Below are 20,255 nucleotides of genomic sequence, written 5' to 3' on the forward strand. Positions count from 1 at the left end.
TATATCAATGATGAATCTTTGAAAGAAAAAACATTCATAATTAACAAAAATTAAATGTGTTTTAATATCATGATCCATGCCAACCACTAGCATGGTATATATATTTGTGAAAGAAAACTGTGATCAAACATATAAATTAGGTATGTATATTTATCAAACATAAAATAAAATGTATACAACTACAAATTAAATTGACTATATATTCCGAGAAGAGATAGGTTTGAAATACAAACTATAGCTAGCTAGGTAGCACAATAGTATGATTTTTTTTTTAGCAATTTCTAGAAAGTAGAATATGCAAGAGGATATGCCATGCATTAATTGGAGTGCTTTAATTACACTTACAAATAAATAGCTATTCGCAGCATCTCCTTTTGTTTCATTTCCTTCCCATTCAACCTTTACAAACACACTATCTGAGTATCTATGGCCGATCGAGGTCGAGAGAGGATCATATATATTAAGAATATTGAGTTTTCACTAAACCAGGATATCCATGGCATATGCCATTTTCAACTTCTTATAAATCTCGCAGGGTATCAATGGACTTTATATATATATAGCAGCAAAAAATAACAAGAGAGACATCTTAGTGAGCGGTTTGTATCATATTACCTTTAATTAAAAAAAAAAATAAAGTGAGCGAACCAGTATTAGGGATACTCTCCTTGGGCATGCAAATCTATATATCATATGATTGAATATTGTCATGCCAAAGGAGAGTTGCCCTATCACTGCTTCTGTTCTGTTCTTCTACAACCATATCATCCTCGAGATAAGTGTACTTTACTTTTAAGCTTTTTTTTCTTAAACAATTTAGCGAACTTAGTTGTTTAAGTATCTTGTTAATTCATTCATTGTACATGCATGAAATAATTTTTGTATCAAATAATCTCAAAACAAGCAACAAGCTTCAACTAACCCGAATTATTAATTATGTGTTAAAATTCTAAATAGTCTTAAAATTAATATGCAAAATCAAAGAAGAAGAATTACTATAGTAGATATTCAAATTAATTTATTATAGAAGATGTTAAAATTTATATATGTGGGTGAATTAGAGATAGATACAGTGTCATTTTAGGGTCGTGAATCGTGATACAATAATATATCATTACATATTGAAAAAATAATGTTATGGTTAACAAAGTAGAATGATTAGGATTATAGGACTAAATTTAAATCTCAGGAAAATTTAAAGGGCCATTTTTAAAAGTTTCCGGTTCACGGAGGGAGTTGAACCGAAGTTAAGCCGTTTGGTAGGGTTTGACCAAATAATAACGGCAAATCACAAAAGTAGTGGGTCCCGGCACGTGTCATAGAAAAGCGGACCCACAAAGTATGCGAGCGTTGGTAGCCGTTGGATCTAAGTTGCCCTTGTGCATAAAAAAGAACTTTTGGGGGTCCCCCTTTTAGATAGGAATTTCAAAGGATAAGTGTGGGCTCCTATCCTATTCTTTCTTCCTAGGGTTTGGCTGCCCATTCGCTATCTCCTTCTTCTTCTCTTCTTTTTCATATTCATACTCTGTCGTTGTTTTATACTACTTCTAGTGACAATCTTGAATTTTAATCATTGTACAAAGATATTTTGGAAGTCAATCTGTATTTTTTATAGAAAAAGAATGGATTCCTCCTTATTCTTGATGCTCTGAAATCAATCTGAATGCTTTCTGGGTTTCAGTTCGTTTCTGGGTTTCTTTCTTGAATGGTTTATTATGGCGTCGATTGAATACCAACGACGACGGGGGGAAGACGACGAGGAGAAAGATAATATTTTATCATCTGATCTGTTACTGGCGAAGAAGATGAAGAAGAAGGACCCACAGAGGGTCCCGTCAGAGGAGTCGAAGGGTTATTGTTCCCAGCCAACTATTGTTCCTTGTTTGACAAAGGAAGAGCATACAGGTTCTGACCTTGCTGGAATGATTCCGGTGGAGAAACAGATTTTCCCGGCGAAGAAAGCTTCAAAGGATCGTCATACGAAAGTGGAAGGCCGTGGAAGGAGAATTCGCATGCCGGCTCCCTGCGCTGCGAGGATTTTCCAGCTGACAAAAGAATTAGGTCATAAATCCGACGGGGAGACAATACGTTGGTTGCTCGAAAGGGCTGAACCTGCCATAATCGAGGCCACTGGAACAGGAACGATACCTGCAATAGCGGTGTCTGTTAACGGTACCTTGAAGATCCCAACAACGCCGTCTACGGCCGCGACCATCACCACAGCAGAGGTGGTAGGGGAGTCGGCGGTGAAGAAAAAGAGAAAGCGAGCTTGTAACAGCGAGTTCTTTGACGTAAACGAAACATCATCGTCGTCGTCTAACTTCACCACCCCTATCACATCATCGATGATGCCGCAGGGAATGTTGCCCGTGTGGGCGGCAATGGGCGGAGCAGGTGTCTTTCCGTCTACGGCGGTTCCCAGCGGCGCATTCTTTATGATTCCTCAAGGAGGCGGCGTTGGTGGTGGCCCATCAAATCAGCCGCAAATATGGGCATTTCCCACGGCGGCGGCGACGCCTGTTTTCAGTTTATCAGGTAGACCCATATCAAATTTTGTATCATCAGGCATTGAATTCGGCGGCGGCGGCGGCGGCGATGTTCAGGCGTCTTCAGGGTCGGTAAGTGAGGAGAAATCTAGAATGGCGCCAAGTTCGACCTCGAGCACGAATGCGATGAAGAGGAGTCAAATGCTGCTTAGGGATTTCTCGTTGGAGATATATGATGATAAGAAAGAGCTTCAATTCATGGTTAACAACAACAATGGGGATGATCAATCGACTCCATCTTCAAATGGGTAGGATTTTAAAGAGTCTGTTGTGTTCTTCTTCGTATCTCTCTCTCTCTTTAGTACTAGTTCAGTTGTAGTCATCATCTTGTCTGCAAAATTCTCATTTTTTGCTTTTATTTTATCCCCTTCTAACTATTTACTTTTTACATTTTTTTCCTTAAAAAACAAAATTATTATTCATATGTTTAATTAAAATATATGTCTTTGTCATTCATTCATTCCAATACTTTCGTAAATAATTTTAATCGACAACTCATCTAAAGATCTTCCATCTATCATTATTATTTAGTTAAACATGTTTTTGTTTTTTAACATTAATATTGATGGATACAAATTTGAGAAATTGTTTATTTGAATTTGGGTAGTTTATAAATATTAGATATTTCGACAACTCAGTTTTAATGAATCGAATTGATTATACTAATTAAAATTTTGTTATATATTTGAGCTTTTTAAAAACTAATTATTTAATATCCTAATGACAACTTTTAAAAAGTGCAACCATTTGTGAGGAATGTGAAAACTGGAAGAGCACTATACAGCCCGACAATCAAAAGGTTCCGAGCCCATTTAGAAGTTGAGAGTTAAATAGTGAGGAATAGGCAAATAAAAAGGCATTAGTAGTTACAAAGGAATTATTATTATTATTTTTGTTTTATTTTATTTTATTTTTTAATTTAAGAAACTATCATTATTCATTACCATATAATCATGATTATTATTATTTTATTTTATTTTATTTTTTAATTTAAGAAACTATCATTATTCATTACCATATAATCACGAGTTAATAATTTACCTTTCAACTTAATGAGTTCTCTCTTATGAGTTATTAGGGAATATTGAATAATGAAATCACAATTTTACCTTTTTCCATATAAAATAATTAGGTTTTTGAATTTAAGATTAAATAGGTAACATTTATGTGTTAAAATAGGACACAATTCATTCTCTTAGAATTCATAGCAAGAAAAAGGCTTAAAGAATCCATTGGTTTTTTTTTGATTTTTTTAAGTAGAGTATTAACCGTATTCAATTCGATATCAACTATACATTAGTATTAGAATTTCATCATTTTGAGGTTAATTAGTCTACAATATTTTGAGTATATATATAATATATTGTTTATTTTAAATATATTTTTAATTTGTTACAAATATGCTACATTGATATTTAAAATCTCTTTATTTTGTTTGTATTATTAATATTTTAATTACTTAATTTTGAGAGTTTTCGTTTGGATAGTACTGTGATAAATTAACTAATGATATATAGGTGAACTTTAAGGTCCCAAAAATTTGTACATAGGCCTTGTTCGGATTGGGGTTTTTAAAAAAACCTAGAGAGGGAAAAATGTAATGATTGGTGATGATTTTAAGGAGGTGATAATTATTTTTGATAAAAAGACTTAAAGGGTATTGATATATATGAATAAAATAAAAAATAATAATTTAAAATAGAGGGTATTTTAGTATTTTAGTTAATGAAATGAGTGATTTGATTGTTGAGAAGTAATTGATTAGAAAATTGATTTGGGATGGGTTTTTTAAAAAACCCAAAGAGAACAAGGCCATAGAGATTGAATGAGACGCTAAGCCCAACAAACCTCTAGGGCAGCCTACTATTGTATTTCTAAAAGATTAAGATATATGTATTCTAAAATATTATTATATCTACAATATTCTAATATATATTTTAAAAACTAATTTTTAAATAAAATTATTTTATTTTTTTTCAAAACAGATCCGGATTCCAGAATATAGAGATAGGCCTTGTTCGATTGGGGTTATTTAAATAACCAAACCCACTAAAACATCTTTTCAGTATTTCTCTTATCACTCAATTCATTACCTAAAATACTAAAATACATTTTATTTTATTTTAATTTACTATTTATTATTTTATTATTATATATCAATACCCTTTAAACAAAGACGAAGCTTCGTTCTTCACCCGAAGGAAAAAGTTCTGAACACTTCCCTTTAAGTAATTTTACTAAAAATATTCTCATCTACTCAAAATCATCACAAATCATCACTCATTTTCCCCTCTAGGTTATTACAATAACCTCAATCCGAACAAACCATAGGGCCTGTTCAGTCCAGGTTATTTAAATAACCTGGAGAGAGAGAGAAAATGATTATTGATAATAATTGGTGATTATTTTGAGGAAATAATGATATTTTTTTTAGTAAAAAGACTTAAAGGGTATTGATATATATAAATAAAATAAATAATTATAATTTAAAATAAAAGGTATTTTAGGATTTTGGTGAATGACTTGATTGATTTAAAGAATGAGAGGGGAAGTGAAATGACAATTGATTTGATTGGGTAATTTGGAAAACCCAAATCTAACAAAACCATAATATATATTTTTGTTTGTCCTAAATATACATCTATGCATGATCCATTTATAAGCCTACTTAAGCCCATGTTGGACCATAACTATATCTATGCAATTTCTTTTTTATAAATTTTAATGATTTATTATGCACTATTATGCACGTCATCATTATATTTATATTTATATTTATATTTATATTTATATTTATATTTATATTTATATTTATATTTATATTTATATTTATATTTATATTTATATTTATATTTATATTTATATTTATATTTATATTTATATTTATATTTATATTTATATTTATATTTATATTTATATTTATATTTATATTTATATTTTACGACGATCCATTGACGAGACAATGATAGTCATCTTCTCCTCCTTAATATTCACAATTTTACAAAACAACCTTGCCAAATTAGAATACAAAAATTGCATAAGTACAAGTATGGTACTTATTTATACTAGCATTTATCCCACACGAGTAATGATATAAATTACAGTAAAAATGTAATAGCATTTTTAATTTTATTTTTAACTGTTTAAGTTTATGTACGGGTCAATCCACAATCTGACTCAAGTATCAATTTACTCTCACATTGCAGAACGATCTCTAAAACAATTAATACAATTTGATTCTTCAACTCAATTAGTTTGATTTGTAGAGTTCGCTTCTTCCCCATACTACGAGTGAAAGAGAAAATGTAAAGACTACCATTAAAGTAGTCAATGCGAGACTTACTATATTCATATGAATTATGTTCCCTATCTCTATAAATATGACGAAATTCGTCCATTATTGCTCACTAATAATAGTGAAATCTATAGCGCAGAGTTAAAAGAGAATTATGACCGATTAAAAACTATTGATGAACCACGCGTTCATCAAATTTTGTGTTGAATTTAAAATATAAAGTATTATTAGCTTAGTTGGTTAAATGGTTGTACTTGCTTTGTTATGTTACAAATTTGAACCATACCTATAACATTTTTAATTTAATTTTTAATAGTTTTAAGTTTATGGGCGGGTCAACTCACAATCCAACCCAACTATCCATTTACTCTCACATATATATCCAAATTAACCACAACTATTGACCCTGTCAATCCGGACACTTTAAAAATTAAGCATCATTATATATATATTAGATTAAATGTGTTAAAAGAAAATAAATAAAAACATTTGTAAATTTTTTTAAAAGGTCCCAACAATATGATATAAATATATTTTTTTTAAAACATAACGATAAAAACAATATAAAACAATGTCACCAAACACAATGTAATTAACAAGTAAAAACCAACAGTGGAAACATAAGCCAAAAAGTTCACCAACGAATAAACATAATATAACATCAATCTTTAACGAGCTCGGAAATATTCAAAGATCAATGAGATTACCGACAACTTTCACCGATTTTCTAAAAGAAATCTCTCCAAACGTCATAATAATATTGTTGTGAAGTAAATGGATCGGTCGATTGCGATCATTAAACGTTCTACGGTTTCTTTTAAACTTAAAATAAACATTTATAATTATTTATGAGAAAATATGATATAATTCTAAATAAATCATGGCTGGGAAACTAAATCCTTAAGTATGTTTAATTAAGTTATTTTTTATTTGAAATATTTACTGTAATAAATACTATTGTCCAATTTTAAAATATTTTCTCAAAGTTGAGTCAGATAATTAAGAAAAATAGATTGATAAAATTTATAAATATATTTGAGATGTTTGAAATTTCTATAATTAATGTTTGAGAATTTTCGTAAATAACGATTTTCAGTATTCTTACTTTACTTTATATGGTATTTTTTTCCTAAATAATTTATTATATTTTTTTAAATGTTCAAACTGCATCTTAATCTTATCATTTGAAACGTATACATTTAAAAAAAAAATACATAATTTAAAATATAAATACGTCCAAACTAATAAACCAAACACAAAATTATATCATTTTAAAATTTAGTAAAAACTAAATACCAAATTTGGTTAAAAAAATTTCAAATATTTTGTTAAATCATACATTTTTTTAATCACCCAAATCATCTTCAACAAAATAAAATGGGTAAATCTCGAAAAAAATATTCTCCTTAAAAATAATTCCAAAATATTTGAAATATAATTTTATTTATAAATGTGTCAAACTAATTATAAAAACAAAAATAATATATTATAATAAAAGACATGTTTTTTATCGACTTCTTCGTATATAACTCAATTCTAAATTAGAGCCAAAATTCATATAACAGTTAAAAAAAAATAGCCAAATTTAATAAAAATACCCGAATACGAGTTACAAATAACTTGATTGTTCAATTTTTTTTTTTTTGATATTGGGTTTGATTTGTGGGGTCAGTCGACATGGTCCGGCGCTTATCAAGGCTGGCCCGTCTTTCTCTTAGTTATTGTTTATTTATTTATTATAGGTTTGTTACTGTTTCTCTTAATTTTTTTTAGTTTTATTTTTATATATAAAAAAATAATTCGAAAAAATATGTTATTTAAGCTTTTAGTGTAATATTATTTAATATTTAAATTTTACAAAAATTAAAATATGAATTTTAAGATTTTAAATGATAAAAATTATGTTAATGCATGATTTAAAGGAAAAAATGACATGAAATTAGCTCGACAGGACAGCCTCGTCCAGGTTTTCTTTGCCCCCGATTAGCAGGTTTTGTGGGACCATCTATCTTCTTATCTTGTTTTTTTATTCTTCAAATATCTACCAGCATAAAACTAATTCACAACCAATTTATTAAATATTTTATAAATCATTTATAATGTAATAAAGTGACTTTCTTATATTTATTTCATTTGGAGATTAACATAATTTTTTGTTTTGTTTTGTTTTTTAATCATGTCAATGTCTGAAAAAAGTAAGATAATTGCATGATTGGCTCTTGAATCATGCAATTAAGTCAGCACCTGTAATGCAAACTATGCATTCATATATTTTAAACTCATCAACTAAGTTTGTAAAGAGATAATTAATCAATTAAGTTAAATTATTATTAATTTTATTTTAACATCAAAATATTATATATCTCTATATATAAATTGCATGATACCCAACCACAAAAATAAGTGTCTAGACAAATTAATGAATCAATGTTATATCTTTGTATTTAAATAATTAAATTAAAGAAAGGTTAGCATATAAAATAATGCCCCTTATTTATCATTATTTTTTAAAATACAAATGTATAAAGGGAATTTGAAACTGGATAAATAATTTTGCCATGGGATATTTCCAAAGTGTACTGTGGAAATTCTTGGGCCCAGATGGGTGTTAGTTGGTTATGGGCTTTCATTCTAACAAAACCTATTAACCAGGCCCAGGTGGGGTAGCCTTATAACCTAAGGGGATTATACTCTTTCAAGATTTAGAAGAGTAATTATTAAATCTAATATATAGTTTTATTTTTTTGTACATGTATATTTTAATAATACCATATAATCATTATCATTAGTTATTTTAAGAAATATAAATTTCATGTATAAATATTACATACAATCAACATTCAACTAATATTTGTTAAGTGATATTTATTTGGTTTTAATCACAATAAAATTTTAAAACCTAGGTTCCAACCTCCAACTGTAAATGCTTTGAGTGTTTATTTGATTGTGTTCGTTTAATATTTTTTATTTAGTTACAATGTATTATGATTTAAAAATTTATATTAACATATAACTAATTAACCACTTTCTACTCCTAATCCTCTTAATGTTATTTGAACTATATAATTTAGTTAGTAACCAAAAACTAAAACCAAATAAATATTGTACAAACAAAAAGGTAAGAGATATACCATAATATAAAATGATAATAAAAAAATGAAAAATTAATATATTGGATCGATGGTGGTGGTCATAACTAGCAGTCATTTAAAAAATAACATGTTACACCAACACCACCAAGGTTTTGTTTAACATTTATTATCTTAAAGGTTAATTTTAATATGTAACAATTTACTTGTATTTTATATTATTTAATTAATATTTATTTAATAAAAACTAATAATGATAATGACGTAGATTTATTCCAAACAAGGTCTAAAATCCCTCCTTCCATACACCTTTTTCAAGTTGAATAATAATCTTAAAAATCACAATTTAATGATTCGTTTGAAAGTGAAATGTTTCGATCAAAACAAAAAGTGAAATGTTTTAAAATGAAGTTATGTTTATATATTAAAAAGAGAGGATTATAAATGCTATAAATTTATTTTAAAATCCAGAGTCAATAAAATAATAATAGTACGTAAAGAAGAAGAGAGAATGTGGGGACCTTCCTATGTGTGGCCTTATGCTCATACAATGAGCTTCCTATTTCCTTGATTTCATAATTATATACTAATTTATATGTTTTTTATTTTTTATTTTTCAATCATTATATACTATTATTTTTTTTAATTAATATTTGATCTTTTAAAAATACATTGTCAAAGAAATTTAAGTTTAAATAAGATCAATATTTGAAAATTAAACCAGAATATAAATACTAAATAGTTAGAACAAGTTGAAAATTTTGAAATCACATGGTAATATATATATATATATATATATATATATATATATATATATATATATATATTGAATTGCAGGGCCATTAAGGATAATTCATAAAGGCGTTTCCAAAATAAGTCTGATTTTTAAAGATAAGATTGTTTGAGTTTCATAACAATTAGAATTAGAATTGAGATGTAAAAATCGGATGAACCAATTAAGCTAATCCTAATTTATTTTACCGAACATTATGAATGGTAATGTAAATCGTCTTCACCCAAGTTGATATATAATAACAATAAATATCGTACCAATTAAAAACTAATAATTTATGTATATAATCAAAATAGTTATAAACTATTAATTACAAATTATTGATATGTAACTATGAGAAGACTTTTATGAAAATTGAACTCAGAAAGCTCTTCATTGTACTATTGAAAAAGCAACTCCGATCCAACTCTAATGGTTTTATAAATCTCATTGTCACCAAAAAAGGGAACAAGCATAGACTCATATATGAGGATCACTAATACAATCAAGATATATATAAAAAAAAATCATCAACAATTGAAAGTGTTATTTGGACAAAAAAAATTACAATAATAAATCTAGTGCAGTTAATCACGGCCTTGTATCAAATAATTTGGGTGAATACAAGATAACTATGCACTTTGAAGCTAGATAAGTCATGAGAAGAACCAAACAAAGGAATAACTCATGATATCTTTATGGAAATTTAGAAAGATAACTGAGTTTAATTAAAGTATATATGTTTAACCAATATATATAGTAATAATAATATATTAAAAGCACATTTTTGAAATCAAACCTCAAACTATATATATATATATATATATATATATATATATATATATATATATATATATATATATATATATATATATATATATATATATATATATATATATATATATATATATATATATATATATATTCAAATAGTCAAAAAATTAAACAAGCTCCTAATGTTATAATTTAGAAAAGTAGTCCAAATAATTATATTCCCCTTTCCTCAATTACATTACATGTATAGGGTTGCATTCCATGAACTTTTAACTCCTTGGTCTAAATTTCCATTGTGGGGAGTTTTCTCTAAAAAGATGGGTATAATATATATTAATATTGGGTTGATTAATGGCATAAAAATGTGAAATAACAATTTTTAAGTAATAAATTATTATTATATTTTCTAAAATTATTTGATGTATATTAAAAATTAAAAGAATAGTTCAAATATTGTCATTAAAAAATAAAATAAAAAGTCACCGAAACAATAAAATAAAGAAGAAAAAATACAAACACATTGCCTAACCAGATTAACGAGTTTACAGACATGAGACATCTAAGAAAACAATTAACTTCTCGATTAACTTTGTCGACTTTCCAAAACAAATATTAGAGAACGTCATATTTATAATATTATAAATGATACAAATTAGATGATTGTGATAATTAAAGATTTGACGATTTGTCTCAAAATATATAATTTACTAAAAAATTATCGGGATGGTAACTCAAATATGTAAGTCTGTCATATCAACTATCTCAATCCAAAGTTTTCAGCAACTATCAAAGAATTCAGACATGACATAGTAAATTTAATCATTGACAATGTAAAATTGAGTGAATCGTCAATTCCACCTTTATGTGACACATTAAATTAACTTTACGATAACGACTTACTATAATACAATATTTTTTTTTATGTCCATATAGTTCGTAAGAATTCCAACATATAGTTCGTAAGAATTCCAACATTAATAATACGTTAATAATAGTATTTTATCCAAAATAACAAAGTTTTTTATGATTATTGTTTCTCAAAACTTTTCCAACAAAAATAACGTGGAATCAACCTAACGAACAAATTATAATAATATTGCACACAAAAATTATGAATATTTTACTAACACATAATGTCTTGTTTATACGATTATTTTTTTCTAATGTTTAATATTATTTTATATCTAATTTGGTTAGTGAAATAACTAAAATAAAGATAAATAAACTCAAGATACGTGGGTAATACAAAACCGATTTGTATTTATGAATCATTTAGTTAATTATCATCATAAAAAAACATTATAAAATCAAATTCATTCTCTAGTAGAGTTTTTTAAATTTTTACCAAGAGCCTCTTTCATATTGGTTTTTTATTTATTTATTTATTATTTTTACTTATAAAGTTAATATTTTCTTTCATTTCATTTCATTTATTCCATCCCTTCAACAAAATATCAAAATATATTTTTCCTCATATCTCTATCTTCTCTATTGAAAGGGTATAATGGTAATTTAACTTTAAGAAATTAGTTATTTTTAAATTAAGTGACACAAAGAATTTACCCAAAAATCAGTAAATCAAACCAGCTCTAAGAATAAATACAAAGTTAAAATAGGTTTTGTGTAACTTGTTGTGTTTAAAAATAAGACTTGAATGTAATTTTGACTTAATTATTTAAATATTATTATTAATTTCATTTTTTATAACTTACTAGGGTATTTCAAATTGTAAGAGTCCTTTATTAGTATTGACTTTTTTTCTATGTTACATATAAATATTACATTTGGTTTAAAATAATGGTATGAATTGAAATATTAAAAAATGTTATATAAAAATATGGTTAGCTAGCAGGTTTTATACTTACGAGGAAATAGTAATTAAAAATTATCCTCAAACGGTCACTTAATGCCCTAACTTCCCGCGACATTAGCGAAATCTATGTACTTTTGAAATTTGAACAGTTTCTCTCTCTCTCCTCTCTTCTGTCTCTCTCCTCTCTCTCCTCTCTCCTCTCTCCTCTCTCCTCTCTCCTCTCTCCTCTCTCCTCTCTCCTCTCTCCTCTCTCCTCTCTCCTCTCTCCTCTCTCTCTTCTCTCTCTCCTCTCTGAGATTCGAGTTAGCGGTGGTCAGGAATATTTTTTTATAGGGAATCTGACACTGTTCAGGACACAGGCTTTAAACAAACAAGTATTTATCGCGTAATAAATAGTTTTATATATTTCTTAATCAAATTTATTTACAAAACCATTTAAACAATTATTAGCTGGATGGGATCATATATCTGTGCGGTCCCCAGGTTCTCTGCTCGCTCTGCATGCAACTCATCCACCATTTGTAATTTTTGATTATATTAATTCATTCAATTAAGTAAGGTGGTGTGGAGCCAGTTGGGATTTTTTAAATAATGACAAATTTGTAACCATTTGAATGGGTTTTGAAATTTGAAGAGATGAGTCATGATGATGATGAGTGTAATTGTGAACAGTAAAACTGAGTAGTAACTGCAAGCCATGCAACAGCTAGCAGCTAGGTAGCAGTAAATATTGATTATGAGAAGGAAATGTTTCCTAAAGAGAGAAGTCAATGGAAGAAGAAGTAAAAGAAGTGGGTGAAACTAAAGTGGGGTCATTGCTTAATTTAAGGTTGCTTCATTTAAGAATTTAAGGATTTTTTGCACTATTCTCATCTACCCTTTTTGCTCCTTTCCTATTTTTTTCAAATAAAATTTCCATTGACAGTAAAAGTTAATAGCTACATAAAAATATCATTAATTACGGTACTTTTACTTCGTCTGCCTCTTTTAAATTACTTGCCTTTTGGTGGTTAGAAGCTGTATCTAGCTATATGTACTAACGTACCATGCCAAGGTTAATATCATTACAACTACAACTTGCCCATAATGATTTCTTATAAGAAAAGAATCCTATGCAAAAGAAAGAAAATTTAGTGTTCCATTTGAAAGACAAATTAGGCACACGGGACAACTAAACAAAACTACCAAACCAAACCAAACTAAACCGTGTTCCATTAGAAACTTAACTATGTTCACGTTGAAGGTGTAAGTAAGTAAGTAAGTAAGTTGGTTTCTTCCTCGGCCTCGGGTCCGGAGGGTCTCATGAGTCATGATCACTATTTTGGGACCATATCCGTATAGATGTGTTTTTAGTGCAGGCTAGAGCCAGACACTTGTCTCTTTCAAAGAAAAATTAATGATATTCTTTCATGCATGGTGTAAGTAAGTAGTCTGATCATATTTAGATTCCTCTTATATTTTTGTTTTTTTAACTATATAGCTAGCTAGTGCATGTCACGAAAACAACTAATAAGAGAAACCACTTTTTTATTATTATTATTTTTAACGTATTAGTTAGCATCACAGCCCACGGTAAATGTCTTTTATTTGAATTGGTGACAATGATAGAACTAATTTATTATTATTATTATTATTATTATTATTATTATTATTATTATTTATTTCTTTTATCATATTGTTGGAGAAAAATTATGAAAGGAAGGGAAGAAGCATAAAGAGAATGTATATTTATTTAATCCAATTATAATCAAATATTATTTTATTTACTTATCATTACTTATTTATTAATAAAATATTAAAAAATATCATTATGTATTAATATTCTTAAATGAAAGTGGAAAACAATCATGTTGTAGAATGTCATTCTAATTTTAAACATTAAAAAAAATATAATTGTCTTTTTGAAAAAAAAAAAATTAAAATCATTTTACCCATTCAATATTTTTAAGAAAATCAAGAGATTATGGATCAGTTTATTTTAATTAAACACGGTTTAGTTAATTTCTTATAAATAAAATTACTTAATTCATTAATCAAAATATTAAAATTTTTTAAAATGGTCTTATTAAGGGTGTTCATTGGTTCGATTTTCGAGTTATTCAGTTTTCAACAAATTTTTATTTTTAGTTAATTCAAAAATTGAACCAAATTTGAAAATTATAATAAAACCAAACCAAACCGAATTTGATTTTTTAATATATTTTTAATAAATTATATATAATTATTTAATTAAATGTAATAAATTATATAATATATTATATATAATTATTTAATTAAATGTAATAAATTATATAATATATAATCAAATATTTAATTAGGTTTTCGTTTTGGTTTTCGAGTTGAAACTCCAACTCGAAAATCAAATAAAAAATCGTATTTAAATTCGAATATGTTTAAAATTCGATTCGAAACCCGAAAATTAGGGGTGATAATTCAGGTTAGTTTCAAGTTGGCGAGTTCAGATTGGCAGGTTAACGAGTTGAGCGGTACTAACCTTAACCTAGTTTGTTTACTAATTCATGTCAAAATCTCTAACATAAACTTGACCTATTTATTTTGTGATTGACACAAACCCGACCCGATTTACCTAACTCAACTCGATGTAATTAATTCATATTTATGTTTTAAATTAAAATGAAATAAAATAAAAATGAAGCTAAATCACAAATTCGTTTACAAAAAATTCTACAAAATAAAATTAGTGGGTGAGCAGAAAAAAATATAAAACTCAACAAAAGAAACTTATAAACGGGTTATCGAGTTTACTTTGGGTGATTTCAGGTTGACGTGTTTATTTATCAAGTTAATCAGGTCGACTTGATTTTGAACCAAACAAAAAAATACATTACCCTAACCTGATTTGTTTTGTGTTCAATTCGGGTCGTGTTTTCGTGTCGGATCCAAAATTATCGGTTCTACCGAAAACAAAATTTGATTTAGGTTTATTCAAATTCGAAATTGTTCGAATATCAATTAACATATTTTTTAAAATAAATCAAGATTTACTTGATTTATTTAAAAATTAAGTAACCCAATAAAAAAACTCCCGGAAAGTGGGGGTGTGTTTATCTAAGCCTGTTTTATTTTGAAACGTGAGTTCGAGATCCTCTGATGCTGCGCGGGATACATGTGTGGAATAGACCCGTTATCTATCTGTACAGATGTATAGAAAGATATGAAAGAGACAGACCGACAGACCACGAGTCTTGACATGTATGTCATCATCTTCTCAATTCCCGATTGCATTCCTCTCTGATTCAGGTCTGTCCTATCCTGACCTGATCCTGATCCTGGGAGTGAGTGAGTGACTGTGAGACACTTTTCTTTTCAGTATTTTTATTACTTCCCTAATCTGTAAGCCTTATCATCATACAGAACTTCCTCCGGATATAAAGGAGAGAAAAATAAATCACCTTGTACGGTTTGGTTTTATTTGATTTTTTTATAAATAATTATATGTTATTTTATTCATTCTTTCATTAATCATAAACCCTAATTCTTGTAACTTAAGATTAATTAAATTACTTAAATAATTAAAATATATTAATTAATACTTTCTAAATCTTTTATAAATATTATTTTTTCTTACAAAATCAATACCAAACAATTTTTTTAAAAATAATTGAAAATTTATTTAATAAACCAGAACAGTACAAACCAGAACACCATTTCAAATAAGATGAATCAAATACTGTGGATGGATTGATTTAAAATTTTCATTAGAAATCAAAAAACTCTTGAGGAGGGGGGAAATAGTTCAATATATAAGTACATACACTTTTCATTGTTTATGTACTAAATTCTTTGAGAAACATGAGAGCTTTCCTCTCCTTACCTCATCATCCTTCTCTTTCTTCATCGCCCACCATCATCAGGCGAAAAAGAAACCCCCCCACCTTTTCACTTCAAAAATATCTCATCATCTTTTAGTCATTTTCATCTTGATTCTCTTTCTAAACATGGGCAGAGATTGGAAACACTGGGGAGGAGGAAGGAGTAATAATAATAATAACAACAATGGATCAAGAACAACAACCACCACCACCACCAGATCAAAGAAGCCAAAACCCCACATTCACACGACACAAGGCGCCAGCACTGGCTGTATCAACGCAATCTTTCAATTCTTTGATTTCCACCAATTTCATTCTACTCCCAATCCTATCTGGAAGACAGTTCCCTCTTTTAATCACCTTCCAGAAGAACTAGAACATGCATCCACAATCCTCAGAGGAGCAGAAGCACCAAGAAACAGCTTGGAGATGGACCCGCCACCGCCACCGCCGCCACCGCCGCCCACCGAATCCTTATCTAACTCATCATCGGTCATCCAAAATCCTGATCTTTCTTTAAATGTTAATCCTGTAAGTTTCTTCATATATCTATACCCTGTTGCTAGCTCAAGTGATCTCATTAAATTATTGTTTTTAATGTATGTCAAATTAATGTAGATGCGTATTCGAACACAAAGAAGAAGTGAAGATTTGTCATCAGAAATCAGCATCTCCCCTTCAGCCAAAACCCCAAATCTTGTAGCTAGACTTATGGGTCTTGATCTTCTACCTGAAACCAGCCCTCGTTCTTCTTCTTCATCATCTATTGCCACAAACTCTTCTTCCTTAAAATCCCGCCATCATCATCTCAATTCAGCTCCCAAAGATTCTAAGATCCCAACACATGTACGAGCAAAACACGGAAAGTTCATCTTGGACACCGATTTCATGGGCTCTCGGTCCTTACCGGCTACACCCAGAGTATCGTCGGAGAGGAGGTCGACGGACGTTGATTTTCACCGGCTGTCACTTCAGAGCAGCAGAGAAAATACCAGTGGACCAATGGAGGATTTAACGGAGTTGTCGAGGAAGAGTACTGGGAGAAGAGACTTAAGAGTGCTGGAAGAGGAAGAGAACATAAGCCCAGAACTCTACACTAGACAGATCGTCCAACAGTTGAAGGACAATATTATTACCAGGAATGTTGCTTCAGACATAACCAATACCGTTAGGAACAACAACAACAGCAGCAGCAACAACGAAAGAAAAACTGAATTTATCGTCGTTTTGAGATCTACGAGACCGGAGTCCATATGGGATGATTCCGCCAATACCGTTAGGAACAACAACAACAACAACAGACAGTCTGATCAAGTCGTCCTTTTGAAATCTAAGAAACCGAAGTCCAGAGGGGATGATTCCGCCAATACCGTTAGGAACAACAACAACAGACAGTCTGATCAAAACGTCCTTTTGAAATCTAAGAAACCGGAGTCCAGAGGGGATGATTCCGCGTCTTCTTCTAATTGCTCGCCAAGGCTACGGTTCTTGGAACCTAAGAACAGAGGAGGAGCAAACTCACCACTCTCTCAAACTTCGAAATCGTCCACACAAACACCCGAAACAGTGTCAGATGTCGGAACTACGCTGAGAAATCAGTCGTCGTCAGTTCTCAAAGAAGAAAAGAAACGAGAAAAGGGGAAAGAGATAAGACGCGACCAGCGACTCTGTCTCAGCAGTCAATTGAATAGATCGCAAGCATCAACATCACAAGCATCATCATCCTCTAATCCCATTCCCATCAAGAACAACAAGAAGGAAGAGACCTTCTTTCGGTCCAAATTAGGAAGAAAGAAAGAGAAATCCAAGAAAACTCCATTATCAAGCGATCTTCTTAGCAACACCAACCTCTTTCATGTCAAGAAAGACCCACCATCTCCATTAACAAAATTACCTAAAAAACAGGTACCCTTTTTTTCATTTTCAATTTGTATATTTTTGTGAATCTGATTCGATTCAATTCAATTCAATGTAATGCAATTTGTTCGTGTGGGGTCTTTCTCTACAGGAATATGATAATGATGAGGAAGCCCGCTCCTCGTCTTCGTCGAAGAATAGGAGCGTGCAAGCCAAAACGTTGACGTTTGGACGCGACGGAAACGGGCCCCGTTCGGTGATGAACTCTTCCGGAAACAGCGGCAATGGATCATTGGGTTTTAATGATTACGTGAGAATGATAACTGCGGGGGGAGTACATGGGTCAGTGGACCCGGCCGTGTTTCATCTGCTTGAGGAGGAGGTGTCTTCTAGTTTAAAATTATTGGACGGCGGAGGCAGCGGGAGTGAAGGTATTAACATGAACCTCTTCTGTAACAGATTACTGATATTCGATTTAGTGAAGGAATTCGTAGAGAATGGGCAATCGTGGAAGGAAGTAGTGGCTGAGACGATCTTGGAGAAGATTAAGAAGTTGGAAGCGGCGGATTGCAATGTGCTGGAGGATATCGATGGTATAATCGAAAGGGATCTTGGGGAGGAGGAAGGAAGAATTATACAAGACCAAGAAATGGAGCGAGTAGTGGAGCAAATTCAGAAAGAACTCCTCGATGAGCTGCTGGAGGAAGAGGAAGAGGAGGAAACCATATAATTTAATTTAATTTAATTAAATTAAATTAAATGTGTGTGTGTGTATGCCACATATTCACACACATTTAGTATTAGTTGAGACTTGAGACTTTTGAGACTTGAGACTTGAGACTTTAGAGACTTGAGACTTTTGAGACTTGAGACTTTAGAGACTTGAGACTTTTGAGACTCGAGACTTGAGACTTGAGAAGTTTATTTTGTTTTTGTTTGTTTTGTTTTGTTTTGTTTGGTTAAAATGAAATCCTAATGATGTTTCTTATTGCTTAATGTACCTGCTAGCTAGAGTCTAGAGTTGGGATCTCACTATTTCTTTATTTATATAAGAATGCTCTATTACTTTTAAAAGTTTTTAGATTGTTTATTTCATTATACTTATCAATCGGGTTAGTGCTAGCCCAGTGCTAGGGCTAAAGTAAGCCAACCTTTTTCTAATTTATTATCTATAAAAAAAAACATAATTAATCATTTACAAACAAAAGAGAAGTAATTTATAGATATTTATTTGAATAAGTTTGATGTGGAGCTTTTCCCAAAAATTTAATTTTTTACCAAAAAAATAAAAATAAAATAAAAGGGTTTACGTGGGACATTGTTATTATATTTTTAATAATCACGTTCAAACTGAGTCGTGCTTGAGAGTATAAGATTTTCACTAAGATCTCTTTGTTGAGTCGTGCTTGAGAGTATAAGATTTTCACTAAGATCTCTTTGTTTTGGTGAAGTTTGATTGAGAGTATAAGATTTCTACTAAGATCTCTTTGTTTTGGTGAAGTTTGATTCACGGTGGTATTCTAACGGATGATAGATGTATGTGCAAATATTTTATCTTAGTTAGTCGATGTCGTATGTTTTCTTAAAGATGTGGAGACGATCCATTGTCTTCTTTTACATGGTAAGTGTGTCGCTAGTATTTAGAGTCTTATTTGAAATATTACTGGTATTTATTGAGTTATGTCAAAAATGTGCGTGTTTGAAATCGTGAATTGAGACAACTAGATTTGTGAGCATGAAACAATGAGGTTATATACTTATATTCACATTATTTTCGGATGGATAATTGGGTTCAAGAGAAATCGTAGAACATTCAATAATTTTAAACGATCATTGTGGATCATTCACAATTCTATCATCCTAACAGTTTATGAGGTTCTATGTGGGAAGTTGACAAATTCAGTCGGAGAGTTCATTACCTTTTGAAAGATCTCCGCATACGTTAATTTTATGTTATTTTTATGATTTTATGAAATGTAATGTTTTTGTCGTCGTGCTTAAATGACTATCTATTTTATAATATTATTGCATTGAGTATTTAAAAAATTAAGATATTTATTAAATTAAATGAAAAAATAAACTTTTTTTAATATGTTTACTGTTGCCAAATACACTCTTTGTTATCAATAATATAAAGAAGTAAATGAAATATTAAATATTTTTGAATTAAATGTTATTATGAATATTCAAATATTTCCTAGTTAATTTGCTTCAACTTATTCCGATTGAATACTTTTAACTTTTTTAAATATTTTTTTTTATAAATTATCAATAAT

At 29.5% G+C, this 20,255-nt stretch overlaps 2 protein-coding genes across 2 annotated transcripts; both read left to right on the forward strand.

Moving 5' to 3' along the window:
* The first annotated feature begins 1,471 nt into the window (after positions 1-1,471).
* On the forward strand, positions 1,472-2,941 carry LOC124931626 (transcription factor TCP9-like). Its single transcript, XM_047472139.1, has one exon. The coding sequence runs from the start codon at positions 1,716-1,718 to the stop codon at positions 2,796-2,798; it is 1,083 nt and encodes a 360-aa protein (XP_047328095.1). The 5' UTR covers positions 1,472-1,715; the 3' UTR covers positions 2,799-2,941.
* A 13,022-nt stretch (positions 2,942-15,963) lies between these two features.
* Positions 15,964-18,999, forward strand: LOC124928914 (myosin-G heavy chain-like). Its single transcript, XM_047469164.1, has 3 exons — positions 15,964-16,653; positions 16,741-18,027; positions 18,131-18,999. The coding sequence occupies exons 1-3, from the start codon at positions 16,249-16,251 to the stop codon at positions 18,707-18,709; spliced, it is 2,271 nt and encodes a 756-aa protein (XP_047325120.1). The 5' UTR covers positions 15,964-16,248; the 3' UTR covers positions 18,710-18,999.
* Positions 19,000-20,255: the final 1,256 nt, after the last annotated feature.

This window comes from Impatiens glandulifera, chromosome 3 (genome assembly GCF_907164915.1).
Source record: "Impatiens glandulifera chromosome 3, dImpGla2.1, whole genome shotgun sequence".
Classification (NCBI taxonomy): Eukaryota; Viridiplantae; Streptophyta; class Magnoliopsida; order Ericales; family Balsaminaceae; genus Impatiens; species Impatiens glandulifera.

Excerpts from the sequence above, each read along its gene's own strand:
- LOC124931626 (XM_047472139.1), top strand. The coding sequence starts at position 1,716 with ATGGCGTCGATTGAATACCAACGACGACGGGGGGAAGACGACGAGGAG.
- LOC124928914 (XM_047469164.1), top strand. The coding sequence starts at position 16,249 with ATGGGCAGAGATTGGAAACACTGGGGAGGAGGAAGGAGTAATAATAAT. Across the intron at positions 16,654-16,740 it reads TTTCTTTAAATGTTAATCCT|ATGCGTATTCGAACACAAAG; the intron begins GTAAGTTTCTTC and ends AAATTAATGTAG. Across the intron at positions 18,028-18,130 it reads CAAAATTACCTAAAAAACAG|GAATATGATAATGATGAGGA; the intron begins GTACCCTTTTTT and ends CTTTCTCTACAG.